The 23,998-nt window shown below is 64.6% G+C and overlaps 1 protein-coding gene across 10 annotated transcripts in view; it reads right to left on the bottom strand.

Annotated features, from left to right (window-relative positions):
- The window catches only part of CAMK2B (calcium/calmodulin dependent protein kinase II beta), a 102,976-nt gene that overhangs the window by 8,035 nt on the left and 70,943 nt on the right, over nt 1-23,998 (bottom strand). Inside the window, exons 6-17 of one of the 10 annotated variants that reach the window (XM_069462137.1) lie at nt 19,430-19,502; nt 16,294-16,396; nt 16,123-16,206; nt 15,447-15,541; nt 15,147-15,269; nt 14,610-14,693; nt 13,560-13,602; nt 12,468-12,542; nt 7,442-7,479; nt 7,201-7,272; nt 5,723-5,767; nt 4,053-4,101 (exon numbers count right to left, since the gene is read on the bottom strand). In XM_069462137.1, the coding sequence (XP_069318238.1) occupies nt 4,053-4,101; nt 5,723-5,767; nt 7,201-7,272; nt 7,442-7,479; nt 12,468-12,542; nt 13,560-13,602; nt 14,610-14,693; nt 15,147-15,269; nt 15,447-15,541; nt 16,123-16,206; nt 16,294-16,396; nt 19,430-19,502 (884 nt within the window). Of the gene's footprint in view, nt 1-4,052; nt 4,102-5,722; nt 5,768-7,200; nt 7,273-7,441; nt 7,483-12,467; nt 12,543-13,559; nt 13,603-14,609; nt 14,694-15,146; nt 15,270-15,446; nt 15,542-16,122; nt 16,207-16,293; nt 16,397-19,429; nt 19,503-23,998 lie in introns of all 10 variants that reach the window. The other 9 variants (XM_069462143.1, XM_069462138.1, XM_069462139.1 and 6 more) reach the window with 9 other exon arrangements.

Below are 23,998 nucleotides of genomic sequence, written 5' to 3'. Positions count from 1 at the left end.
AGCCACTGCCCTGCCATGCCGAGCCCCTGGCCTGGCAGCCTCTTCTCTGAGAGCATCTCAGCGCCACCCCCAGCCCCGTGTCTCCCCGAAGGCGGGGGTGGTGGTGGCTGCAGCCCTGGGATGTCATCCATCCCTGTAAGCGATACTGGCGGGCGGTTGGCAGACAGGCTGGGGAGGCGGCCAGCCCGCCCCTCCCTGCCAGGTCGCCCAGCTTGCGCCTGCCTCTCCCGCCCGCCCTGGGTCTGAGCCCAGGCCCTGGCTGCCCTGGCTGCCCCTCCCGCAGCCCCCAGCCTGCTCCCTGGTGACCGGACCTGGACAGCCTGAAACGCAGAACTCCTCAGGCTTCGACTGTTTCTTTTCCATCACTATCCCGGCAGGTCCACCCCAACCGGAGCCAGCACCTCATGGCGTGCAAGGCCCCACCAGCGGCTGCACCCTGTGCCCCAGGCCTGTACGCGCATCCCCTCCCGCCAGCGCTCTGGTCAGCCACAAACCCGCTGCCTCGGTGCCTTTCCTGCACGCAGCCATCCACACGCTGCACGCTTCCTAACCACACTCCCCGCGCCGAGACCCTGCGCCATCTCCACGAGCATCAGTGCCGGTCCCTGTGCCCCGCCCTCCCCGCAGGCCGGCCCTTCCCAGAGCGAGCCTGGCCAAGTGCCACAGCCCACGGCTCACGCCTTGGGAGCCCCTCGAGCAGCTGCCGCCAGGGCCACTCGAGGTGCTACTTACACGGGGCGGGCAGGGGCCCGGGAAGAGTCGGAGATGGGCAGGGCGGGGGCACTGTTGGGGGGCCCTCCGCTTCTGGGGTCCCTGAGCCCCTCCTCACCGAATTCAGGATGTCAGAGATCCTGGGGGCTGGGGTGGAACAGATGAGACATGAACACGAAACAGGCATGGGGACACAGGAGAGACACCCATGAGCTGACAGCCAAGCCAGAGAGTGGGTGGAGGACAGAGGGACCATGGGGACAGAAGGGACCGTGGGGGGACACAGTGGGCTGTGGACAGAGGGTGACATGGGGATGGGGCATGTGGGGACAGAGGGGGCTGTGGTAGACAGAGGGGGACATGGGGACAGAGATGGCTATGGGGGACAGAGGGGAACATGATGGATGGGGGGATGTGGGGACGCAGGGGACCGTGGGGACAGGGGGGCCGAGGGGAAGAGGCCTCAGGAGCGAGGGGCAGGTGCTCTGTGGTGAGAGTCGTGGCTGCAGGTGCTGTGGGCAGACGCTCCCTCCGGGAGGGGCCCCTGGCTGGCGAGGAGGCGTCAGGGAAGCTGCCCTTGGCAAGCGTGGAAGGTGGATGAGGGAGTGGCGGCTGGACAGGGCAGGACCAGCCTCCCACGGGGCCATCTGAGGAGGCCACGTCAGCAGAGGCCAGGCCCTCTCCTGTCTGTAATATCCCCTTGTCCAGGAGTTCCAGGGACACCGGCTGGGGGTCTGGGTCTGGCACCTTCCTCACCCGCTTGACTGAGGAAGGGCACTCAGGGCCCGGCTCACACGGACTCGGGGCAGCCCCGACGGCAGGCCCCTGGGCTCTGTGGCCAGGGCAGCAGGCTGGGGGTGGCGTCAGTGAGGCTGGGCAGCGTCCCAGCAGAGATGGCCTGAGGGGGCTGCAGGGGGGCCAGGTGCTGCCCAGGTGTGGGGACAGGCCTTTGGGGGAGAGTCTGGGCTGCAGAGAAAAGTGGGGGGCAGGGAGTGGGAGGTGGGCCCTGGAGGCCGCTGGGCCTCTGGGGTGGGGAGGCGCCAGGCAGCTGCCCTGCCGCGTTAGCATGAGCCCGCGCAAGCCCAGCCAGGGCGGGACGCGGGGCCTCCGGCCGTGCATGGCAGAAGCTGCTGAGTGCCCGTCCCAGCGCGCCCTCCCGCAGCGGAGGCAGCAGGCCCAGGGCCACTACTTACACGGGGCAGGCAGGGGACCTAGGAGGGCTGGAGACAGGCAGGGCGGGGGCCCCGCTGATAGGGGGCTCTCGGCTTCTGGGGTTCCTGAGCCCCTTCTCACCGAGTTCAGGATGTCAGAGATCCTGGGGGCTGGGGCAGAACAGACGAGATGTGAACACGAGGCAGACAGACGCATGAGAAGGTGGCAGAGCGGAGGGCAGGGAGCGAGGGAGGAGGGGCCCCTGTTCTCTTCCCAGCCGGCCTTGGCGTCCAGCCTGGAACTGGGCCTGTCTCAGCAGCAAGCAGTCCCCAGAGCTGAGTGGAGTGAGGGCCGAGCCCCTGGGGCCTCCCATACTGCCCAGCGGCCTTGAGCAGGAGCGTGGCCCAGCGCCTGCCCCACCAGTGACCTCCCGACAGGCCAGCGGAGGGTTCTGGCCGGGGCTTGCACAGGCTGGGGCTCACCGGGCAGATGTGGGGCTGCAGCCAGGAGCCCACGCTCAGCCTGCCCTCAGCTCTCAAGCGTCCCCTTGGAGGGGGCAGCCGGCCCTTCACAGTGACCCCACCGCAGCAGGGCCCGGCTACTCACATGGGGCTGGCAGGGGGCTAATGGGAGCTGGAGATGGGCAGGGCAGGGGCCCCTCGGCTTCTGGAGCTCCCGAGCCCCTCCTCACCGAGCTCAGGATGTCAGGGACCCTGGGGGCTAGGGTGAAACAGATGAGCCGGCGGTGGGCAGGGGGCCCACAGGAAGAGAAGGTGACAGGACAAGACAGACCGAGGGCCCAAGAGGGAGGAGGAGGTTACAGCTGCAGGACCCCAGACCATAGCCAGGACTCATGGGGGCAGAGGCAGGGGTCACCCCATGGGCATCTAGACCTAGGGACGGCCAAAGCAGGTTAGTGGAGGCTGAAGGAGTCGACACAGGGCCTGTGCCTCCAGGGCCACCTGTCAGGACCAGCAGGGCTGCATGACACGGCCCCTGCCCAGAGCCAGCAGGGGCCGGGCCCAGGGAGGTGTGACAGTCACTGTAGGGCCACAATGGCTCCTAGGCCTGCCCTGACTCTGCACCAACCCAGCGCAGGCTGGCGGGGCTTTTCTTGGCATCGGGGGTGCCTGCCCTGGCCTCGAGGGGCTGCTGGGGTCTCAGTCCTGAGCTTCCTCTGCTGGCTTCTGGGCTTGTTTTCTCTTCCCCTGCGGGCTCCAGGCCCAGCCACCCCACAGATCCCCCGTCACTGCTCAGCGCCCCCCACCCCCAACCTGAGGGTGAGGGCAGAACCTCAGAAGGGGGAGGCCTGGACGGCTCCACACTGTTGACCTTGGGGCCTGTTTCAGTCTGTGGGGCAGTCACACAGACCTCTACGCTCCGGTGTCCAAGGCCTAAAGTCCTCTGCTCTGGGGCATGGTGGACACCCAGGGACAGTGTCATAGCTGGGCAGGGTGGGCAGAGCTAGGTTGCAGCTCAGCCTTCTGGCCAGCGAGAAGTTTTCTTCCCCAAACTGGCAGAATGGCCAAGCCCACAGGCCCCGGGGGCAGTCCTGATAGGGCTTGCCTATGTCACCGTGTGACCGATGAGGGTTGGGGGCCCCATATGGGTGGCCTGGAGGTGGCAGACCCCATCCTGGGAGAGCACGAAGGACACTGGCCTGGCTCAGCATGGAGACCGGCCCCGGAGGTCGGGGTGGCACAGAAGCCACTGCAGGAGGAGGCGCCGGGGCCAGCAGAGGCGGACATGGACGCGGCCCCTCGGCTGCCCGGCCACCCGGCAGGTGTCAGCTGGGTGGGATCGCAAGCTTAAGGAACTTTAAGAGAAGAACAATAACATCTCGGAGCAAATTCTACCCGCAAACTCATTCTCCCGTGGGAACACAGCTCTGGGCCCCCGGAGCGTGTGGGGATCCTGGCGTGAGGAACCAGCCCCAATGCAAGGCCACACGCGGTGGCCTCACTGGGACACGCCGGGACTGCCCGGCCGCTGATCATCTCAGCCACACTGCCACACGCTGGGCAGGCCCGACACCCAGGCTTGGGGTGGAACTGCAGCCGCAGGGCCTCCAAGCCCACTCGCACACACCGGGTGGCACAGGACGGCTGACCCAGCTGAAGTCCCACCGGCCTCAGAGTGCAGCCCGCACGGCCGGGCCGCGCAGGGAGCAAGGGCGGGAGCACAGGTACCTTTGGCGTCCTCGTCCTCTATGGTGGTGTTGGCGCTGTCAGAAGACTCCTGAGGAGACAGGGGGAGGCGGTGGGTCAGGACGTGGCTGAGGCCAAGCGGGTGCTGCCGAGCTGGTGGACAGGGCTGTGGCGGGGCCAGCCCAGGCTCTGGGACACGCCTCTTCCCGGCTGCTTTTAGAGGCCTAAAGGCCACAGCCTCAGGGGACACGCCCTCCTGTGGCAGTGGGCCTCCAGCCCCCAGCCCTGGACACCCACGTGCAGCAGTGACCAGGGAAGGCACCCAGCTCTGTGCTGGTCCCAAGGGGACACCTTCACCAGGAACCCCATACGTGCAGCTGGCGCGGGCTCACACGGCCCACACACGCGGGCCTGGCCTGGCAGGAAGCCTGGGACGCAAAGCCCACTCTCAAACAAGAGGAAATCGGGCTTTTAAAAATTCTAAGACTTAAAACACAATGGGATTTGGCTCCCAGTGAAGCAGGAGCCCAGCAGCTGTGCACTCCCAAGACAGGGTGAGAAGCTTCCAGTAGGTCCTCACGGGGCTCCAAGAACCTTGGCCTGGCCTCAGGCAGAGCGCCCCTGCCACTCACAGCCCCTCCCCCAGAAGAGCTGAGACCCCCACAGAGCCACCTGCATCTCGGGCTGGCCGTCCAGACAGGCTCTCATCTCACCTTTCCGGTGGCCTTAGAGGGCAGAGGCGGCCCTGCCCTTCCCCCTGCTCCAGGGCTGCTGCCCTTCAGATCCAAAGACCACCCGTCTGTCACCAAGTCCCGAGGAGGCCTGCTCTGCTCCTCAGAAGAAACATCTTAAAAGGTCCCCAGGGCACGGGCACCTGATCTGGACATGCTGGGATACGCTGCCCTGGGCCTAGACCCAGGTGTAGGTTCACAACAGCCCAGAAGGTTGTCTAGGGCCCTGGCAGGGAGAATGTGACATACACAGGCCTGAGGGACACCCATCCCCAGTTGCCAGCCCCTTGGCTGCCTAGCACCTTGGGTGCCCCCGGACCCCCTGGTCCCTGCCATGGAGAAAAGAATCTTCTGACAACGGGCTGGGCAGTGGCACCTGCCAGGAGGAAGTGGGGGCCCCACTCTGGGGGCTCTGTAAGGAGCCCATGCCCAGGCGGGAGCCTGGCTAGACGGCTGTGCTGGGTGGGGGGGTGCCGTCCCGGAGAGGCTTGGCCCCCACCCCTTCCCTCCCACCACCCCAGAGAGCCAGCCCCTTCCCTGGCCCCGGGTGATGATGCCAATGTGATGGGAGCTGATGGCCAGAGCGGAGGGCAGAGGAGGAGGCTGCTCAGCAGGAAGCTCTGGGGAGGGAGGCGGGGGGGACAGCCAGGAGGGGCGAGGGTGCAGTCCCTGAGGAGTGAAGCCCGCTCTGGACATCAGGGGGTCCTGGCCCCTGCCTGTGGCAGGGGAGCCACTCAGAGCCCTGGCCTGAGAGTGCCAGCCAAACTGGGACTGGACGGCGTGCCTGGGGCCTGGGGCCTGAGCCATCTACTTTGTCGTGGCCCACGCAGGTGGGCTGGGCAGCTCTGCCCTGCCTTGGGGACAGGTGGCCGGGGCCTCTCTTGGTATAAATGCTGCCCGGGGGCAATGCCCCAGAATCCTGTCCTGGGCCCCAGTGCCTCCTGCCTGAGGAGAGCGAGAGGAGGAAAGAGGCGCCAGTACCTTAATCCCGTCCACTGGGTTATGGATGACGGTGGTTTGAGGCTCCTACAGAAGAAGGAAGACAGAGGAAGGAAAGAGAGGGAGAGTGAGAAGAGAGGGAAGCGGAGACCACCAGGAGGAGAGCCGGGGAGACAGAGGCGGCAGGCCGGAGCCTGCGAGAGAGGAGAGTGCAGAGCGGAGTGGGGACAGGCATGGAGGCAGTGGCGGGCAGGAATGGAACAGAAGGGAGCCCCTTCCAGGCCGGAGGAGGGGCCTGTGGGCCAGGTCCAGGAGGGATGGGCGGAGTGGGGCCCTGAGAAGCGGCAGGATGTGTGTGGGGCTGGGAAGGCGGCTCTGCCCTGGGGACTTCTCCCCCACTCTCTGCTGCCTGAGCCCTCTGCCCCAGCGTGGGGGGCACAGGTTTGAAGATGTCATGGGTGTGGGGGTGGCACATGGGATGGATGGGGTCCGAGATGGGGCTGGCTGTGAGGCTGGCGTGTGGGCTGGCACCAGGATACCCTCCGGCCATGGCCCAGCCGCGCTGAGCCGCTGCCCTCACAGGACAGCCTCCTCTCCTGGGGCTCAGGGTGGCCATTCGGCAAACCCAGCCTTCCTGTGGGCAGCCTGGGGCCAGCCCCCCGAAGCTGGCCTGGGGCTCTCGAGGACCACCAAGCATGCTTCCAGCGAACTCAGGAACCTGTAGGCCAGCGAGCCCCAAACCTCTTAGGACAGCTTAGAGGACAGCTGTCCTGTAAGGGACACAGCGCAGTGCTCCAGCAAGAAGGACAGTGCCCACAGCCCACAGCTCGGCGTCTTTGGGAGCACCGCTGTGGTGTTCACCTGGACAGGAGCCCCCCGGGGCAAGGGGGCCAGAGCTGGCTGGGCACCCTCTTGAGAGGCAGTGAGGGGCACAGCAGGAACGTCGTGGGCACCCTGCCCTCCCAGCATGGGTGCGCTGGCTCCTGAAGGAAACATAGACGATGACAGCAAGCCCACCCTGGCTGCTACTGGCCCAGACACCTCCCCACTGCACACTGTGGCCCTGTCTCTCCCTGGCACGTGGAATGTGTCACTCAGGGCCGCTCCCCCTGCCCGGGGCTCTGGGTCGACCTGCTGAGGGTGGCGGAGGAGGGTCCCCGGGGGCTGGGGGTGTCCTCTGCCTCACCGACCACATGAAGCCTCCTGGGGAGACACCCACAGGTCAGCACAGGTGGGAAGCTGGGCCTCTGCCCTGCACCCCGATGTCTCTGGGCCCCCAGTGAGGGGCTCCCCAGAGCAGCCCTGCACCTGTCTGGACCCGGGCCCCCCCAACAGTGTCCTCTCCTCTGGGGGGGCCAAGCCCTCCGCTCCATCACCATCACCGCAGTGAGGGGTGAGGGGCGGGGGGCCTGGCATGTGCTGTCAGAGGCAGGCCAGTGGGGCCAGACCCCACCCTCCCCCTGGCCCCTCACAACTGGGGGTGCAGGAGGGGCTGAGAGGCAGGGGCTGGAGTTCAGTACCAGGGCGGCAGGAGGCAGCGTCCCTTTGGGGCTGGTGACGGCCGCACTGTTTTTGGTGCTATTCGTCTGGGGCTGTGGAGAGAGGGGAGAGGAGCCCTTAGGCGGAGAAGTGGCACACCGTTCCCCTCCCCCGTGTCTGCCCAGGGTGGAAGGGGCCTTCCAGAGCGGGAGCATCAGGGGCGGGCGGCAAACCTGCAGGCTCCGGGCCCCCAGGCGCCCCGAGGCCAAGCAGGCACCTCACCTTGACTCCGTCTGCTTTCTTGTTCAGTAAACTCTTGGCTGCTGCATTGGGAGGGAAGAGGCATCATGAGTGACGGGCCTGGGGCCCCCTGCAGCCCACCCCACCTCACCCCTTCGCCTGCCTCCACTCTTTCCCGGGAGTGAGGCCCGGGTCCCCAGGTGTGGCTTCAGCACCCAGGCTGGCTCTGAGCAGGCAGCAGCCCTGCCCTGGGGGGAATGGGCCGGGGCTGCCCAAGGACCCTCGCCCCCGAAATGGCCCCTTCCCCGGCTGTCCTCTATGGCCCTGGGGCTCCCACAGGGCACCAGGATTTCTCCTTGGGTGCTGGGGAGCCTCCCGACCCTGTGCCCCTTGGCTTCCAGGTCACATGCAGGCTCTTCCAAGAGGAAGGCAGGACGTGGGCCTCTCCCACGATGGGAACACGGGTCGAGCGGCACCGAGTTGGGGATGGGGACAGCTGAACTGGACACCGGAGAGGGGAGGGAGGGGGACGCCCTCCACGGGTCCCCACGCTCCCAGGCCACCCACAGAGGCCACCCCGAGCCCAGGCACTTGCCCTGCTCTCGGCCCCCCACCCTTCCTCCTGCACCTGCCCTTGGCAGACAGGACTCAGCTCCACACCGATGCTCTGGGCTTGGAGCACCCGAGTGGCAGCCTCACGCTCCCTCCTGAGCTGCCCCCGGCAGCCCTGGCCTTGTGGCCACTTCTTGGTGGGCACTGACGGGCCAACACAGGCCTCTTTGCCTGCAAACCTCCAAGGACCCCCTGGGCCCAGCAGCTGGGCCCCCACCTCATCCCAACACACCCTGGTGGAGGTCAGGATGGGCCTGGCCCAGGTCCCAACATCTACACCCTCCATGGTGGTTAGAATTTTAATCACAGAACAGAAAAAAAAAAAAAAAAAAAAATAGGAAGTCAGCTTACCTTACAGAAAAGGAAAGGTGAAGAGGGAAGGGAGTGAGGAAGAAGAGAAAGAGAAAACAAAGTTTGTGTCGGTTCAGGCGGGAGCGCGCATCTGCAGCCCAGGGCTCCCCGAGAGGAGCCCGGAGCAGCAGGGTCAGAGAAGCAGCCAGGCTGGACCAGCGGTGCGAGAGGACAAGGGGACGACGGGGGGCATGTGGGGTCCCTTGCCTCTGGGCCAAGCAGGGAAGGCAAGTGGCACAGCACCCCCGCCCGCCTGGTTTCAGGATGTGGCCGGCCAGGCCCTGACGTCTGGTTCTCCTGCCTGCCTGGGGGGCCTGTGCTGCCCCCACGGGCATGGGCCGAGATGCGGGACTCCGGGACTCCTTCCTGCTGGGAACGGACAGGCACACAGAGGCCTGGAGCTGCCATGGCTCTCCAATGCCCCCCACTCCCAGCAGCAGCATCACCCTGTACCATCAGAAATGCAAATTCCCAGGCCCACCCTGACCTCCTGGGTCAGACCCTCTGGGGGCATCTGTTCCACAAGCCCTCCAGGCAGTTCTGACACTTGAGGCTTGGGTCACCCCCCAGTTCATTTCAGAGACCAGGAGGTCTTGCCCGCTGGCTGCTGGCTATGTCCCTCCCTTCCCAGATGCCCACTGCCGCCCCCTCCACGGCCTGGTCCCTCCTGAGCTCTGAGTGTGGACACAGAGTCTTGACAGCCCAGTGGCTGCTAGTGACCCTGGGGACCCCGCAGCGAGGCCCTGGTGCCGCTGCGGCAGGCGCAGTTTCCGTTCACAGCCTCCCCTCCTCACGCATCTGGTAACTCTCAGTTCTGTATCAAGCCCAGGGGCGCTCTCAGGATCCAGAAACCGGACGCCCGGGGCCTCCCCGGGAGCAGTGAAGGGACACAGGCAGCCCTCCCCTGTCTCCTGGCGTGCCCCCTGCATTCCACCCTCCCAGGCCTGAGGCCCCCACCCCAGCGAAGCTGCAGCAGGACCACCCCCCGCCATGCCAGGGCACCCCTGCCCAGCGCGCTCCTCGGCCAGAAATGCCGACTTCCCACTCCCCATGGTGCAGCCTGTGAAAAACGTCTCCGGCATTGTGGCAAAAATCTGCCTCCTGGTAAGTCATTGTGGAGGGGCAGGCCAGTCCTGAAGATTGGGGACGTGTGGCTCCTGGACAGCCCCTCCCCTGTCTGTGGACCCTACCCTCCCTCCTTCCTTCCTCCTCTCCAATGCACATGGCTCATTCCCAGGAACGCCCACCCAAGCGGGCCGGCCCGGGCTGCCCCGTCTGCCCCGGGAGCAGGAGCGGGGCAGGCACTGCAGAGGCTGCGGTGGGGCTCCCTGTCCTTGCTGGTGACAGCTGCCAGACACTGCTGGGGAAATAGGCTCCTCCCAGAGGCCTGAGGAAGGAGACAAGCAGCCTCACCTTGAGGACACTTGCCGTGGCGGCTGAGCAGGCAAGCGAGGGCACCCCCATCCCTTCCAGAAACACACATTTCAAACGTGTGGCCAATTGAAACGGGCGGTTTGCAGAAGGCTGGCTTGACCCCCACTCCGTAAGGAGAGCCACACACGCAGCCGGCCCTGTGGCATTTCCAGCCGGGCCCAACAGCGGTCTGAGACTCGCCTGGGGCCAGCGTGGCACCCCCGGCAGCGGCGCAGGTCGGCTCTTCCCCTCGGCCCACCCGCAGGTGACCCTCGCAGGAAAGGAGGCACCTGAGCTAAGCCCATGGGCAGGGTTGGTCCGAAGGGGGTTCCATTTACGTGCCCGAGTCCATCAAAACCCACATTTCCAAACTGCTACTGGAGACGTTAACAGCATCAGTGGGGAAGAACGAGGACCGAAGTTCATAGCCAAGTGGGTGGGAAATGCCCCATGTGAGCCCGCCCTGCTCTGGAACTCAGGCCACTGCGGGGAGCAAGGCTCTGGGGAGCCCTGCAGCAGATGCCCCTGTCGTTCTAGTCAGTTCCCAAACACCCTTCCTGGTGAACCCCTTTTGTAAACCCTCACTGTGCACACCTTGGGCGCCATGTGGGGCCCACGGGCTGGGGCCATCCTGAATGTGTGGCCCCTGGCATTTCCCTGACATTCACATCTCTGTCCCAGACTAACTCCAGATCACTGTGGCCAGAACCCTGTCGACGCCCATCTACACCAGTGTTCAAGGGCACGGGAGCGTCCCCCGTGCTGTCTCAAGTCAAAAGCATCGATTAGGTGTAGGGGGGGCCCGGCTGGACCAGGCAGCCACAGGTGTCTCAGACACCCGGGATAAGCTTCCACAGGCCTCTGGAGGACAAGGAGAGACCCTCTGCCCCCGACCCTGGCAGGGCACTGCCCATTCCAGGGGTCTCCAGGCTGGGATGACTGCTGTCACCCCACAGCTGGCCAGACAGCGGGGGTCTCCATTGCTCTTACACTTGCTCAGTGCAGGACAGACTGCAACATGCTGTCACAGTCAGGGTCTCCTAGCTGACAGAGGGGGACTATGCCACACAGGGGGTCTGACCGACGGTACCAGACTCAGCCATCATCCAAGGAGAAGTGAGACCCCCCACCGCGTGTCTGTGGGGTGCAGCTAAGCTGGGTAGACCTAGTGGGGCAGGTGGCCCTGTAGCACTGCCTCCGCCTCGCCCCCTTGCTGGTCACCCTGAGCCATGCTGGGCTCTGTCCACATGCACTGACCACCCTCCAGGACAGAGCGGCCCTCGGCGCCCAGGGAGGAGCCGCGCATGCACGGGCCTCATGCACCGTCGCCCCACGTTCACTTGCAGGCAGGCGGGCGGGCGTTGCAGCGGGAGCCCCGGGCAAAGGGCGGCGCAGAGGCGACTGTCTCTCTGCACTGTCCCCTGGGCAGCAGGGCCTCCCAGAGGCCACTAGCCTCATCCTTTCCTAGCCTCAGCCCCTCCCCCACGTGCTCCAGAAAAGCCTGTCAAACGAAGCAGACTCAGAACTGCCCTCCCAGGGCGCCGCTGCTGGACAGGTCCACCGGGCTCACGTGAGGACACACTCCCTTCCCCAGGGATGGCCTGAGCCTCCCCAGGAGGAGGGTTCTCTGGTTGGGAAGGCTGGGGTGCTCACCCATTGGGTCGTCAGTGGGAGCTGGGGCGGGTGGGCCTGGAGAGGGCTGTACCCGGGCCCCTGAAGCCTTGTCCCCAGCCAGTGCTGGCGGCATGACAGGAAACTTTGTCTGAGCTTGGCTCAGGGAGGACCCGGTTGGCCCGTGTGCTCGCTGGCTAGCCGAGGCCAGCTAAGCCTGCCCTACGCTCTCGCCAGCCCTCAGCTTGGGCTATGGCTGTGGAGCCCACCAGGAGGTCCAGGGTCACCTAGCCCTCACAGCATCTGCCCACGGTCACAGCCGGCAGGCGGGCAGGAACTGACCGAGGCCTCTGGGTTCTGGCCCTGGCTCCTGCTGCGGGGAGGGGGTCTGGCCCCGCAAGGCCCAGAGGAGCAGGTGGGCAGAGCCGGCCTTTTCCCTTCCTGGTGCTTGGGGCCAGGTGAGGAGGACCTTGTAGAAAGACCCCAAGATGAAGCCTTCGAAGTTGCCTCAGTGTGCCCGGAGCCCCCTGGCGCTGGAGCAGCCTGTCCTGGGGGACTCTCAGGACAGACGTGAAGGTGTGGGACTCAGCAGCACAGACCACCAGCTCCGGGCAGGCCCCTTGGGGCTGGTTGTGGATCGCCCTGCAGGAGGGACTGACCCAGAGCCCCACGGGCTCCCCTGGGTCGTGCGCCTGCCTCTCTGGCCCTGCTCCCCATGGCTCCCCTTTCAGGAGTCGGACTCCGGCAGCAGGCCCAGGGGCTCCCTGCGGGGTCAAGGCCATTCTGAATGGGGAGTCTCTAGACCCCCAGACCTCAGAGGCCAGGACCGGGAGGAGGCTTGGTGTGGCACAGGGGTCACCGAGCCCAGCCCCTCCTCTTATAGATGAGTGTGGGGGCTGCCTCCCTCCCCTCGAGGGGGGCTCTGCTGGGATGTGACCACGGCGGGAGCAGGGGCTCCCGGGGGCCGGGCGGCCTCTGGGGCAGCTCTGGAGCCTGGCCAGCGGCTGCGTGCAGCAGGGGGCTGCATGCTGGCAGGAGGGACAGGCGGGAGCGGGTGGGAGGCTGGTCAAGACACATCTACCTTGTTCCACCAGCCCCATGGTGGTGCCGGAGGCCGCGGTGGACATTGTGGCCGGAGCGGTGGTCTGTCTGCCCACTGTTAGCACCGGGTTAGAGACGAGGGGGAGGGAGGGGTGGGCGGACACAGACGAGGGGTGGGCGAGGTAAGGGAAGAAAAGAGACAAAGGAAGCAGAGAAGATTAGAGTTAAAGTTTAGGTGACCGATGGTTCCAGAATCCTTTTCTCAGGAGAGTGAAAACAAGATTGGGCTGATCGACAATGAAAAGCGTTTGCCTCCTTTCTCCTTAGAAAACCCCAGCGGGGGCTTCTCGTGCCCGCAGGGGCGTGGTGGGCACACAGCAGACAGGACAGTCCTATTCGTGTTGGTGTGATGCGCCCGCTCCCGTACGGTATCACAGCAAAGGTAACAGGATGGGGCGGGAGGGGCGCCAGATGCAGACGGACAACGTGAGACGGATCACAGACGCTCGCACACTGAGTGTCAACGACGGAGAAGCCACGGGCACAGCTCGGCCGGGCCTGGGCAGCCGGCTCCACTCGGGGGCTAACGCCGTCCCCGGGGTGGACCTGCCAGTGCCCTGGGCCTTGGGGGTCTCTAACAGACCCCCGGAGACCTTGCTCCCCCACCGCCCACCCTGAGTGACCGGGGCAGGCAGCTGCAGCTCGTCCAGAACTCAGAGGGAGGCCCACGGAGCCTCCTGCACCACCCCACGTCCCCTCTGCCCGCTGCCCGCACACAACACGGTGCTCAGAGTGCTCAGAACAACAAGGAGGCCACAGAGATGCCCGACAGACGCCTGGACAGACACACCCGGCACTGCGCCCCGGTGGTAGGCAGCACAGACACGTGTCGGGGCAGGGGACACAGACCCGGCACGACGGTGAGGGGCTGGGAGTGGGGGTGGACCCGGGGAGGTCGCCCAAGGAGAGAGCCTAGCTGGGCCAGGCGGGCAGGGGGGCTTGGAGCTGGGGCAGAGGCCGGTGCAGGCCGGCAGCAGAGGAGGGGGGCTGAGGGGCTGGTGGGAAAGGAGGAGCCTCCCTGGGCAGTCTGGGGGGCAGGGGCAGCCAGTCGCCCTGGAGAGGAAAGTCTCACCTGAGAAATTCCGCGTGGCCAGCATGGTGGTGAGGATGGCCCCCTGGGGAGAGACACAGACAAAGCCAGGGCAGTCCTGTCAGTGTCCCCTGCTGGCTTCTGGCCAGGAGAAGACCTCCAGACGCTCATGGGCGCCTGGCACGACATGATCACAGCCTTCTAGAGAGGCGAGAGTCCCAGGAACCTGGCAGTGGCACCACGCCAGGTCACCTGCTTCCAGAATTCACACACACCCTGGACCCTAAACCAGCTGGCCGACCACGGCTTCTAAATGCTTCAAGACCCCGCAAGCTTCAGGGGTCACCAGGACCCCCAGTCACCACAGTAGCTCCTCTGGGGTCTGGCTCCCTGGTGGCCCCTCCTCTCCCTGACAGGCTCAGGGCAGTGGCGCTGTCCTCAGGGCTTTGGGGATAACCACTCACTCAGAGACCAGCAAAGAGCTACCAGGCTGCCGCTCCCTGGGCGCAGGCCTGGGCCTCTCCCTCGGCACCAGGCAGCCGAGCGACACAGCCAGCTCGCACCAGACCGCCACCATCAGGACCAGCTCTGGCCAGCGGATGGGCCAGGCACGCTACTTGTGCCCACTTCCCTCTCTAGCCTCCCCGAGCCCACCCGAGACCAGCACTCGGCCCTGCTCTCCTTACCAAACCTGCTCCGGGTCGGAAGCTTCTGGACTCACTCGTATTAAAGAGAGCATGCCTGCTAGAGGGTGTGTTCCGCCTGCAGAGCCCCAGGTGTGGCGCCTGCAGGGAGCACCTCGTACAGCCTCTCCAAGGCTGCTTGGAAGCAGCACAGGTGACTTGGTGCCACTGGCACTGGGCCTGGAGGCCAAGCCCACTCCTGGCCCCAGGCCACCTCTGGGCTCATTCTCAAGCTGGACTAAGTTCACCTGTCGCATCTGGTCTGGAATTTGCGAACATGCACAGTCCTGGGGGCCTCAGCAACTGTTAGGCCTGCTGGGAACCCCTCAGGTCTCCTTTCCTCCAGCATGGGTGCCATGGGGACGCAGGGAAGCACGGTGGTGCCAGGGGGTAGGGGCCAGTGCCTCACCTTGAGCTTCCTCCTGGCGTTGAACTTCTTCAGACACTCCACTGTCTCCTGTCTGTGCATCATGGAGGCTACCGTGGAGCGTTGCTGCAGGGAGAGGGGCGGTCACATGGCAGCCAGGAGCCCGAGGGGCCAGGAGAGGCCAGGGCAGCTGGGCTCGAGGCACCCTGGAGCCCCCATGTGCTGAGAGACACCAACCACCACTGCAGCAAAAGGCCACCTGTCCCCATGGACCATCCCCACCTGCCTGTGACTCCAAGCCTTGTCCCTTGCTGGCCTTGTCCACTGTGTCCCTCATGGACAGGGCTGGGGTCAGGAGGAAGGGGCCTGCTCTACCCTCCAACGCCCTCTGAGCCCCAACCTCACAAACCCACCAGTGTGTCCCAAGCCAGAGGCCACAGTAACATCTAGGGGACACAGGGGACCTACTGAATGCTAGGAACAGGACCCCACGGCCCTGCTAGGGCCCTTGTCAGGGGAGTGGTCTGAAGCTACCACCACCGGGAGCCTCTCCCCACTGTGGGTGCAAGGACAACTCACGCAGACCCACGGGTGCTTCAGAGCCTCGTGGGCTGTGATGCGCTTGGCGGGGTTGATGGTCAGCATCTGGTTGATGAGGTTTTTGGCTTCGGGAGTGACGGTGTCCCACTCGGGGGATGGGAACTGCAGGAGACAAGGCATGGCTGAGTCTGAAGCCCCCTCCCCAGGCAGGGCCAGGATTCTCATCTGTGGGCTTGGCTGCAGGTGGCTTCACCCCACTCTCAGCCTCTTCCCAGGCTGCCCCACCTGCCACACCCAGGGGCAGGGGGCGGGTCAGAGCAGGGTTCCAGGTGCACTCACGTCGTAGGCACCGGCCTTAATCTGCTGATACAGCTTGTGCTGGTCCTCGTCCCAGAAGGGCGGGTAGCCCACGAGCAGGATGTACAGGATCACCCCTGCGGATGGAGCCCGTGAGCACCGTGCCCACGTGCAGGGCATGGCCATCCGTGGGGCTCCTGCCCTGCACCCCGACACCGGCTCCCACGGCTGTGAGGGCACCGGGGCCCACAGTGTTCCTTTGCCCTCCACACCGCGCTGGAGACACACGGGCAGAATGGCACAACCAGCCCCCACCGCCCTGTCCACGCCCAGGCCCGAGGCCAGCCCCTCTGCTGTTCCCTGCCTCTGTGGGAGGGAACCCCCACCCAGGGAAGTGGCCCTGCTATGTGGCCCGACAGCCCCGACCCCTCCACTCCCATCTGCCCATGTGCTCCTTCTGGCCCGAACCTCTGCCCCGAGTGCAGGCAGACACCGGGTGGTGGGCCAGGGGTCACGTTAGCATTTCTACTCTGGGTGGGGCGGGGGCTCCAGGCTGTGCAGCAGAGCCCTGCCAGGGTAGCTCTAGGGCAGGTCTGGCACAGACAAACCTGGCACAGGGCAAGACGTGCCGGTCAGCTGCATGCTCCAGGACAGAGGTGGTAGCCCCGAAACACCCCCAAACACCCAAGGGCCCACCATGCCCCAGGCCGGGCCTCACCACATGCCCAGATGTCCACGGGCTTGCCGTATGCCTCTTTGCGAAGGACTTCAGGGGACAGGTAGCCCGGTGTGCCAGCAAACCCTAGTGAAAGGGAAAGGGGCCATGAGGGGCCACTAGCACCTCCCTGCGCCCCGCCCACTGCCCAACGCCCCCGTCCCAGGCACTCACCAAACCATGCCTGCTGGTCCCCCTGCACCTCGATAGCCAGGCCAAAGTCCGCCAGCTTCACTGCAGCCCCTTTGCACTTGCTGGCCAGGAGCAGGTTTTCTGGCTGCAGGGGGGTGACCGGCACGAGGACGAGTTGTTCACACCCAGGGGTGTTACAGGAGGGGATGGGGGGACACAACAGAGACAATTTGCAGGAGGCGGGTACAAAAGTCTGACCCCCTGCCCCGTGGTGTCCATGGGCCATAGCTAAGCCTTCGCCCCTAGGCCTGCACCCCACAGCCAGTCTGTCCCAGGGACAGGGACAATAGCCCCTCAGCCAGGGCTCAGATCCCGCTGAAGAGGGGTTTGAGGGCCACTCGGACCAAAACCTTGAACTCACCCTCACAAGCAAACTCGATGTTCCCCACAGTGACCTCCAAAGGGCAAGGTGCCCAGCACGTGGGGCAGCCAGGACATCTACCTGCCAGGCACGGTCCACCCACCAAGATCCCCTGGCGCTGGAGGGCCCCACCACACGGGGCGAAAAGGAGGCCCCTGCTCCTTTGGGCGCCCTTGGGTAGGGAAGGCTCCTCGGGCCCTCCCTCAGGGAGCAGCGCCCTTGCTCAGGCTGGAGGGACGTGTGTTCCCATCCTGCAGCAAGGTCAAGGAAGCCACTTTCCCCAGACTGAGGACGCTTGATGCTGAGGGCCTGAGGGGCTCCCCGGGCTGCTGCGTCCCCTGGGACCGTCCTGTTCCAGCTTCCAAACCCGGCAGGGCCCAGCCTATCCCTGTGGCCTCATCACCTACCGGCCGCTGGGCTCAGCGCCCTACAGGGAGCTCTGGGCCACTGGCCTTCCTAGCCCTTGGCCACCAGGGGGCTCCCTGGGGCCTTCAGGTCCCCTTGGCCGGGCTCCCAAGCCATCCTTCACGCAGTGCTACGAGACCCTGGCACCTCATCCCCTGACGCACCGCCTGCAGGGATCACACTGCCACTTCACGAGCCACCGAAAAGGACAAAACACTGCCACTCCACCTGCTTTTTAATGCTGAGTGTAAATCTCAGAGATTTTCAAATGTGCAAAAGTGGCCCTTAGAATCCACGAGCTACACTAGCCCCACGTGGACAGACTCCTGGTCCCCTGAGCTGTGAGCGCCCCACACGGCAGAAACCCAGAGCTTCCTCTCGGAGCTCCGGCCATGCCCTGCTGAGCTGGTGGGGTCAAGGCCCTGTGCCCCCTTGGAAGTGTCAGGGGGCCCTGTCCCCCACCTCGACCTCTCCGTCTTCAGGTGACAGGCTGGGACACATGCATCCCTGCCCGCTGAGCACTGACCCAGAGGCCCCATGCTCCCTGCACACGTGGCTGGAGAAGGCTGGGAGAGGGCAGGGCCTGCGGGCTGGGGCCCAGCACACACAGACTCATGGTACCTGCCCCTCCTCGGAGGATGGACCAGCATTTCTTCCCAAGGAGAGGAAGGAGCGTTAAATGAACTTGAGCCCCAGGAAGCCCCAGGCGAAAAGGCCTGGGGGCCCCTGAGGGAGCTCAGAGGCTGGGCCCACCTGCTGGGCCACACAGCGATGCCCCCACCTGCAGCCTCCACCCTGGCTCCCCTCAGCCCCCATGATGGTGCCGACTCCCCTCTGCCACCCTCTGCCACGGGTGAGTGAATCCCCCACGGTGCCCCTCCCGGGTTGTCTCAGTCCAGGAGAGGAGAGATATTCTGTCCCCCGCAACAGGAGGAGGGAGGCCACAGCAAGAATTCTGTCTCCAGAGTGGGAGGGGGGCACTGACCTCCACTCCTATGCCTCGGCCTCAAAGTTAACTAGGCCAACTGTGGGGTCTGGGAACAGACGCCCATGTTCCCTCACAGGAGAACCACTGAGTCCCGACGGGAGCCCTTGCAGCCACCTCCCCGCGCAGCCCGAGTGGGGCGGTCAGATAAGACAGAGGGCAGGACCCACTCGGATGTGCACACCTGAGGGGGCAGGGCAGGCGGGGGCAGGCGTGTGAGAGGCACAGGAGAGGGTCTTGGGTCTGCTCTTGGCGTGACACCCTCCCCAGAGCAGCTGCAAAGATCAGCCCCCCTCATTGATGGCCCAAGGAAGGGTGTGACGCCCCCATGCAGCACAAACATCCATGGGAAGGTTGGTCTTAAATGCCATGTGGGCGACAGGCCCAGGGGCCGCACCGCCTGCCTGGCCAGAGAGGAGCAACAGCTGGACCAAGCCTTGGAGAAGGTGGGGCAGGAGGAGGAGAGGACAGTGGAAGGGAGGGAGGAGCAGAGAGGAAGGGAAGCTTCTGTGGCCACTCTGTGCCCTGGGGGCGACAAACCTTTTGAATAGAGCCTGGAGCCGCTTTGCCCAGAGCTGAGCTGTGGGCAGCAGAGACTTAGAGAAAGGGCTGGGAGGACCTGGCAGAGCTGGGCAAGGCCTGCTCTCACCACCCCGTTCCCAGTGGCATCAGCCCTCTGTCACCTGTGTCCCCACCTGCCAGGACCATGTCTTGGAGAGAGCCCAGAAAGTGAGACCGAGTGGACATTTGCTAATAAACTGATTTCTGAAGACTGCCCTTCCCAGCGCTGGAGGCCTGGAGGCTTTGGGAGAGACGTATGCAGACACACCCACATGTGCACATGCATGTGCATGCACACACGTGTCCACATGCACACGCACACATGGCACACACACAAGCACACCCACATTTGCACACACGTGTGCACACCCACATGTACACATGCATGCATGCACAGGTACACATGTGTACACATGTAAATGGCCACTCATGAAGACATGCACACACCCCTCCATGTAGGCGCATGAATACATACCCACACATGAACGTGTGTGTATGCACACCCATAAGCATTTATGCACACACGCCCCCCCCACACTCACACAATACTTCCATGCAACCACACACACACACACCTCCATGCACACACACAAGCATGCGCACATGTTTCCACAATCACGTACACACATATGTGCACACACACTCTCCTCTGTGTATGCACACATGTATACACACACATGTGCACACACACCCCACACCTCCCGGTGTCCTGTGGTGCTCTGCACTGCCCAGCCTCTCACACCTCCTTATACACTGCATGCAGGTATGGACAATAGACACCTGGCACGAATGGGGTGGGGACTCACCTTGAGGTCTCTGTGGACGACCCCCATTTGGTGACAATGGAGAACGGCCTCCAGGATCTGCTGGATGCAGTGACTGCGGCAAACAGCAGGCGGGTTAGGGTTAGTGCAAGTGGCTGGGGCTGGGGAGGGAGCAGCAAGAGGAGGTACTGGGGGCAGGGGCCGGACTGCTGTGTGGCACTGGATGTGGTCCCCAGCCTGGGGGACCAGGGGGATGTAGGGGATCAAGGGGAGAGGAGATGCTGGCCAGGAGGGCCTATGGGGCTCCTTCCTCACCTGCAAGGCCAGCAAGCCTGGCCCTGGTCCTGCCTTCCCCTCTGGGCCCGCCTCTGCTCAGGCCAGGCCCTGGGAGAGACTTTCAGAGGAAACACCCCGTCCCCAGGTCCATGTTGGCCAAGCCAGATGCTCCAAGCCAGATGCTCAGCTGGATGCCCTCAGGAGGCCAGGCTGGGCCTGTACCCTACAAGGGGTGGGCAAAAGGGAGGGAAACCAAGGCAGGGAAGGGCCAAGGAAGGCTGGGGGTGGGGGCAGGGCATGCCCTGGTGTGTGGCCCCCGCTCCGCTCTGGAGCAGCAATGATGCACTTGCGCCCGTGTCATTTAGTCCTGTTCAACAGCTGTAAATCTAAGCTTCCATGCCTTAGATGGCTAGTGGCTGCCACGGTGCGTGGCTCAGTTCTAGCAACACTGGGGGGTCTAGCTCTGCTCCGAAGGGCCTGAGGGGCCAGGCAGGGGCCCTGTGTGCACAGCAAGCTCTCCTGGCACCGGGGCAGCCCTGAGCACAGGGAGCCTCCCTTTCAATCATTCTGTAGCCAGGGAGGGCTGTGAGCAGAAGTCCTGGGGCCCTTCCAGGACATAACTGGCTGGGAGAGGCCCAGGCTGCCCCCAGGCCACCTCCCTGACACCTGTCCTGGAGCACAGTAGATACAGGGTCACCCAGACTCTGCACACTGACACCCTGTGGCCGGAGCCAGCCTCCTCCCTGGTGCCCCCCGACCCAGGGGGACAGCTCCATGCCGCAGGGTGACAGCAGCCACCATAAAGGCTGCCCTGCTGGGCTGGAGGCATTTGCCACAGGCTGCCTGGAGCCCACCTGCTAGAGTCTCAGTCATGGCCCCTCAGGCAGGGGGAAGGGAAGGACAGGCAGACCCCGTCAGAACCCCCTGTCCCAGCCAGATCCTGGAGTGGGTACAGTGGGGTGACCAAGGTCAGCAGGATGAGTGGGCTTTGTTTTTCTGATGGCAAACTCTGGGAGGGCACGGGAGTCCAGCCCCCTTCCTCACACAGCTCCCGCCCCTCCTGGCCACATGTGGACAGTGGCAGCCACTGCATTAAAAAGTGACCCTGAGTTTCCTCCCTGAGGTCCTCTCTGAGGACACTCAGCCCTCAGAATCCTACAGGGACGATGGCTTCCTGAGGTCTGTGGGGTTCCAAAGGAGCCAGGCCCAAACCTGTGGGAGACAGTGCCTTGGTGGCCCCTTTCAATGTCACCAAGGGCAGAAACCACAATCCCATAGCCCCGGTGCTCTGGGGTCTCCTGACCTCGCATCCTGCCCCTGCCACTCGAGTCGGGGGCTGTGTCCCTGCAGATAGCCTATGCAGAGCCACTGTGAGGAGCATCCACTCCCATGGACCCCTCACCTGCCGGAATAGTCCCTTGTCTGTGTCCCCGAGGAGCCCAGCCCCTGTTACTTTGAATGGCGCTCAGCCCCTGAAGGCCAGCCGGCCATCTGTGGCCACGGCAAGGCCTGTGACTAGCCACAGCAGGCCAAGGGACTTCACTCAGGTGGGTGGACTCCGCCTCCTGCAGGCTGCCCAGGACAGGAAGCCAGGGCTGGGGGGCTGAGGCTGTGGGGTCAGACGTCCTCCCCTGACCCTGCAGAAAGCAGCGGGGCTCAGTGTGACCCTCCCAGGGGCCGACCAGCCCCTTCATGCACTGCTATGCAACACGGACAGCCAGATGCTGTGGTCACTGTGGGCCCAGTTTGACAGGAGAGGGGGCATAGAGCTTGGGTCCCTCCTGCCCCAGCTGTGGCACCCTTTCCTCCAGCCCTTCCCTGTGGTCTGTGGCAGCCCTGCAGGCTGGTCTTTCCTCTGCCCTCGGGCGCTCTCCCGTGGAGGAGATGTGTGTGGAGCTAGCAGTCATCAGGAAGTGCCCCTCCCTGGACCCCACCAACAGGGGCTCGGCCTGCACCGTGCACACCCACGGTCCTCTGCTGAGGGCGGGAGTTGGCACCTTCCCTGTTGCACGTCCCCCAGCCGCAGACTTACTGAGAGCACGGCGCGTCCTGGCTGCAGCTCGGTCGTGCCTGCACCCTCCCTGTCTCCATGGCCAGGGTGCCCAGGCCTCCTCGGCGTCCCCTGCTGGTGGTGCAGGGCCCCAAACTAACGCCAGAGACACGGCAATTGCTGAGCCAGCATCTGGTCTACACCTCTCCATGGTGTCCAGGAGGGTGTCACGGGGACTTGGCACAGGTTGCTGAAATCAAGTCCCTCCCCGTGCCTGGTCCACTGTCATGAAGGATCCGTGCACTGCACATACATGCCCGTGAACAAGGTGTCTCAGCAAGCCAGGATTCCCCAAGAGAACCCTGTGCTGGGGCTACACCAGGCTGAGCTGACGATGCTGCCTGCAGGTGGCATGGGACACCCACCTGGCCCGAGAGCAGCCCCCTGCCCTCTGGGGACCTCTCCTCACATTGCTCCTGCCCCGCCTCCAGTCTGAGACCACAGCCCTGGCAGGACTCGAGGCCCATCCGCTGGACACCCAGTCCCGCCTGCCCCGCCTGTCTACATCGTACTGCCTTCTCCAGGCAGGGCCCACCCGTCCAGCGGCCTTTGCTCAGGTTCTGAATAGCCTAGGGAGTCACTTCTGTGGTCAGCATTGTTCCCAAGCAGCATTCAGGACGTTAGTCTCAGTTTGGGCTCTGATGTCCTTCCCCCGGGGACAGTGAGCACCTTGCAGGGTCCCTTTGGCCATCTCTCATAAGCCATACTGCTTTTTAAGGTTTTGAAAGAGCAGGTTCTAAATGTTTTGAACTCTGCTTACCCTGTTTTGAAAAAGACATGGATAGTCCTCGGTTTCTCCATAAACCCCAAAGTAAAGGTCCTGCTTCCTCCAAGGAGGAATTTCCAGGCTTGTTGGTTGGAAAGAGTGCAGCAAAGTAATTTCTGTCTTGTTTCCTCTTGTTCCTGAGATGCAACTCACCCAGAAATCCACCGGGTGCCCCTCGGTCGGCAGCTCCAGGCCCTGGGCAGGCAGCCGGGGGGCCGTTCATGAGCCCCCAGGCCAGATCTGCCTCACCAGGAAAGCGCCCCCCACCTGCTCTGGCCAGGGGCTCGGCCCACTCCTGTCTCCGCACACCCTGGCTGCGCTCAGCCCTGGGATCCACCAGGGTAAGCGAGCTCCCCTACCTCGCCACTCTCCTGCCGGGAGTGGGTCCACGCCAGACTCCACTGCGCTGCCTGGAGGCACAAGCACAGCCGCAAAGATCACACCTCCTCAGGCCACCAGGCGCCCCACCCTAGCAGTGCTGTCTACTGGGGCAGGGCACAAGGTTCACCGAGAAAAAGAGGAAGCCTGAGTCTGTGTGAGCTGCTGAGGCCTCGGCCCCGTGGGTGCAGGACGCCCTGGGTGGGGCTGTCCCCAGCAGCTGGCCCACCCAGGAGGACTCTCCACGGCTTCCCCACTCACCCTCGGCCTGCCTCTCCGTGGCCCAGCCTCTGCCGCATCACCACCTGGATCCTGGCCCTCTCCGTGGGACTCGGGCTGTTTGTCCCCACCCCCCACAGTCTGCTGCTGAGCACCCTCCATTTGAGGCCTAAAGCCCTAAGAGAGGCAGCAGAGTGTGTAAGAGAAAACTAGGAGTTTGTAGGTGGGACAGGGAGAAACCTGGGCCCAGAGCCCCCATTATCATCTGGGCCAGTTCCCAGGGACCCCATGCACTCAGGGGTGCCTGCCACATCGGGAGTGCCCTGAGCAGGAGGTGGGGACACTCGCCATCAGCGTGGGCAGGGAGGGGCCTGGTGGAGCAGAGGGCCCTTCCCTCCCAGCACTCTACAGTTTGCTCTGGCGAAGGTTCCCAGGACCTGAACAGCTCACGCATCTCCTGAGCTTCTTCCTTCCTGAGCCCACCCTGAGGCTACTCTAGTCCCAGCAGGGGTCCCCACGGCCAGGTGGGTAGGACCCCTGCAGCAGGCCAGGCGTGGGGGCTGCGTGTCCGTCGGGGACTCAGGCTGGGTAGGAGGGGCAGCGAGGGAGAAGCGGAGGCAGCGCCTGCGGGAGGGAAGCTGGCTGGTGCGGTGAGGACGCCACACACGACCCCTCCAGCTGTGGCCAGAGCTGCCCCCTCCAGCCTCTGCCTGGGGGTGGGGGCATGGCATTCAGAGGTGGCTGACTCGCAAGCAGCCCCCTAGATTGGGGGACAACAGGTGGAGTGGGTCCCCTGTGCATCTTCTTCCCAATACCTGATGAGCACAGGGACCCCTAAACCCCACAGGGGGCCAGGAAGGATCCCCAGGAGCAGAGAGGGCTCCCAGGGTTGGAGGACATTGACAAGGAGGTGAGGGAGCAT

This window comes from Eulemur rufifrons, chromosome 29, assembly GCF_041146395.1.
Source record: "Eulemur rufifrons isolate Redbay chromosome 29, OSU_ERuf_1, whole genome shotgun sequence".
Classification (NCBI taxonomy): domain Eukaryota; kingdom Metazoa; phylum Chordata; class Mammalia; order Primates; family Lemuridae; genus Eulemur; species Eulemur rufifrons.
This window is presented reverse-complemented; position numbering and strand designations above follow the sequence as displayed.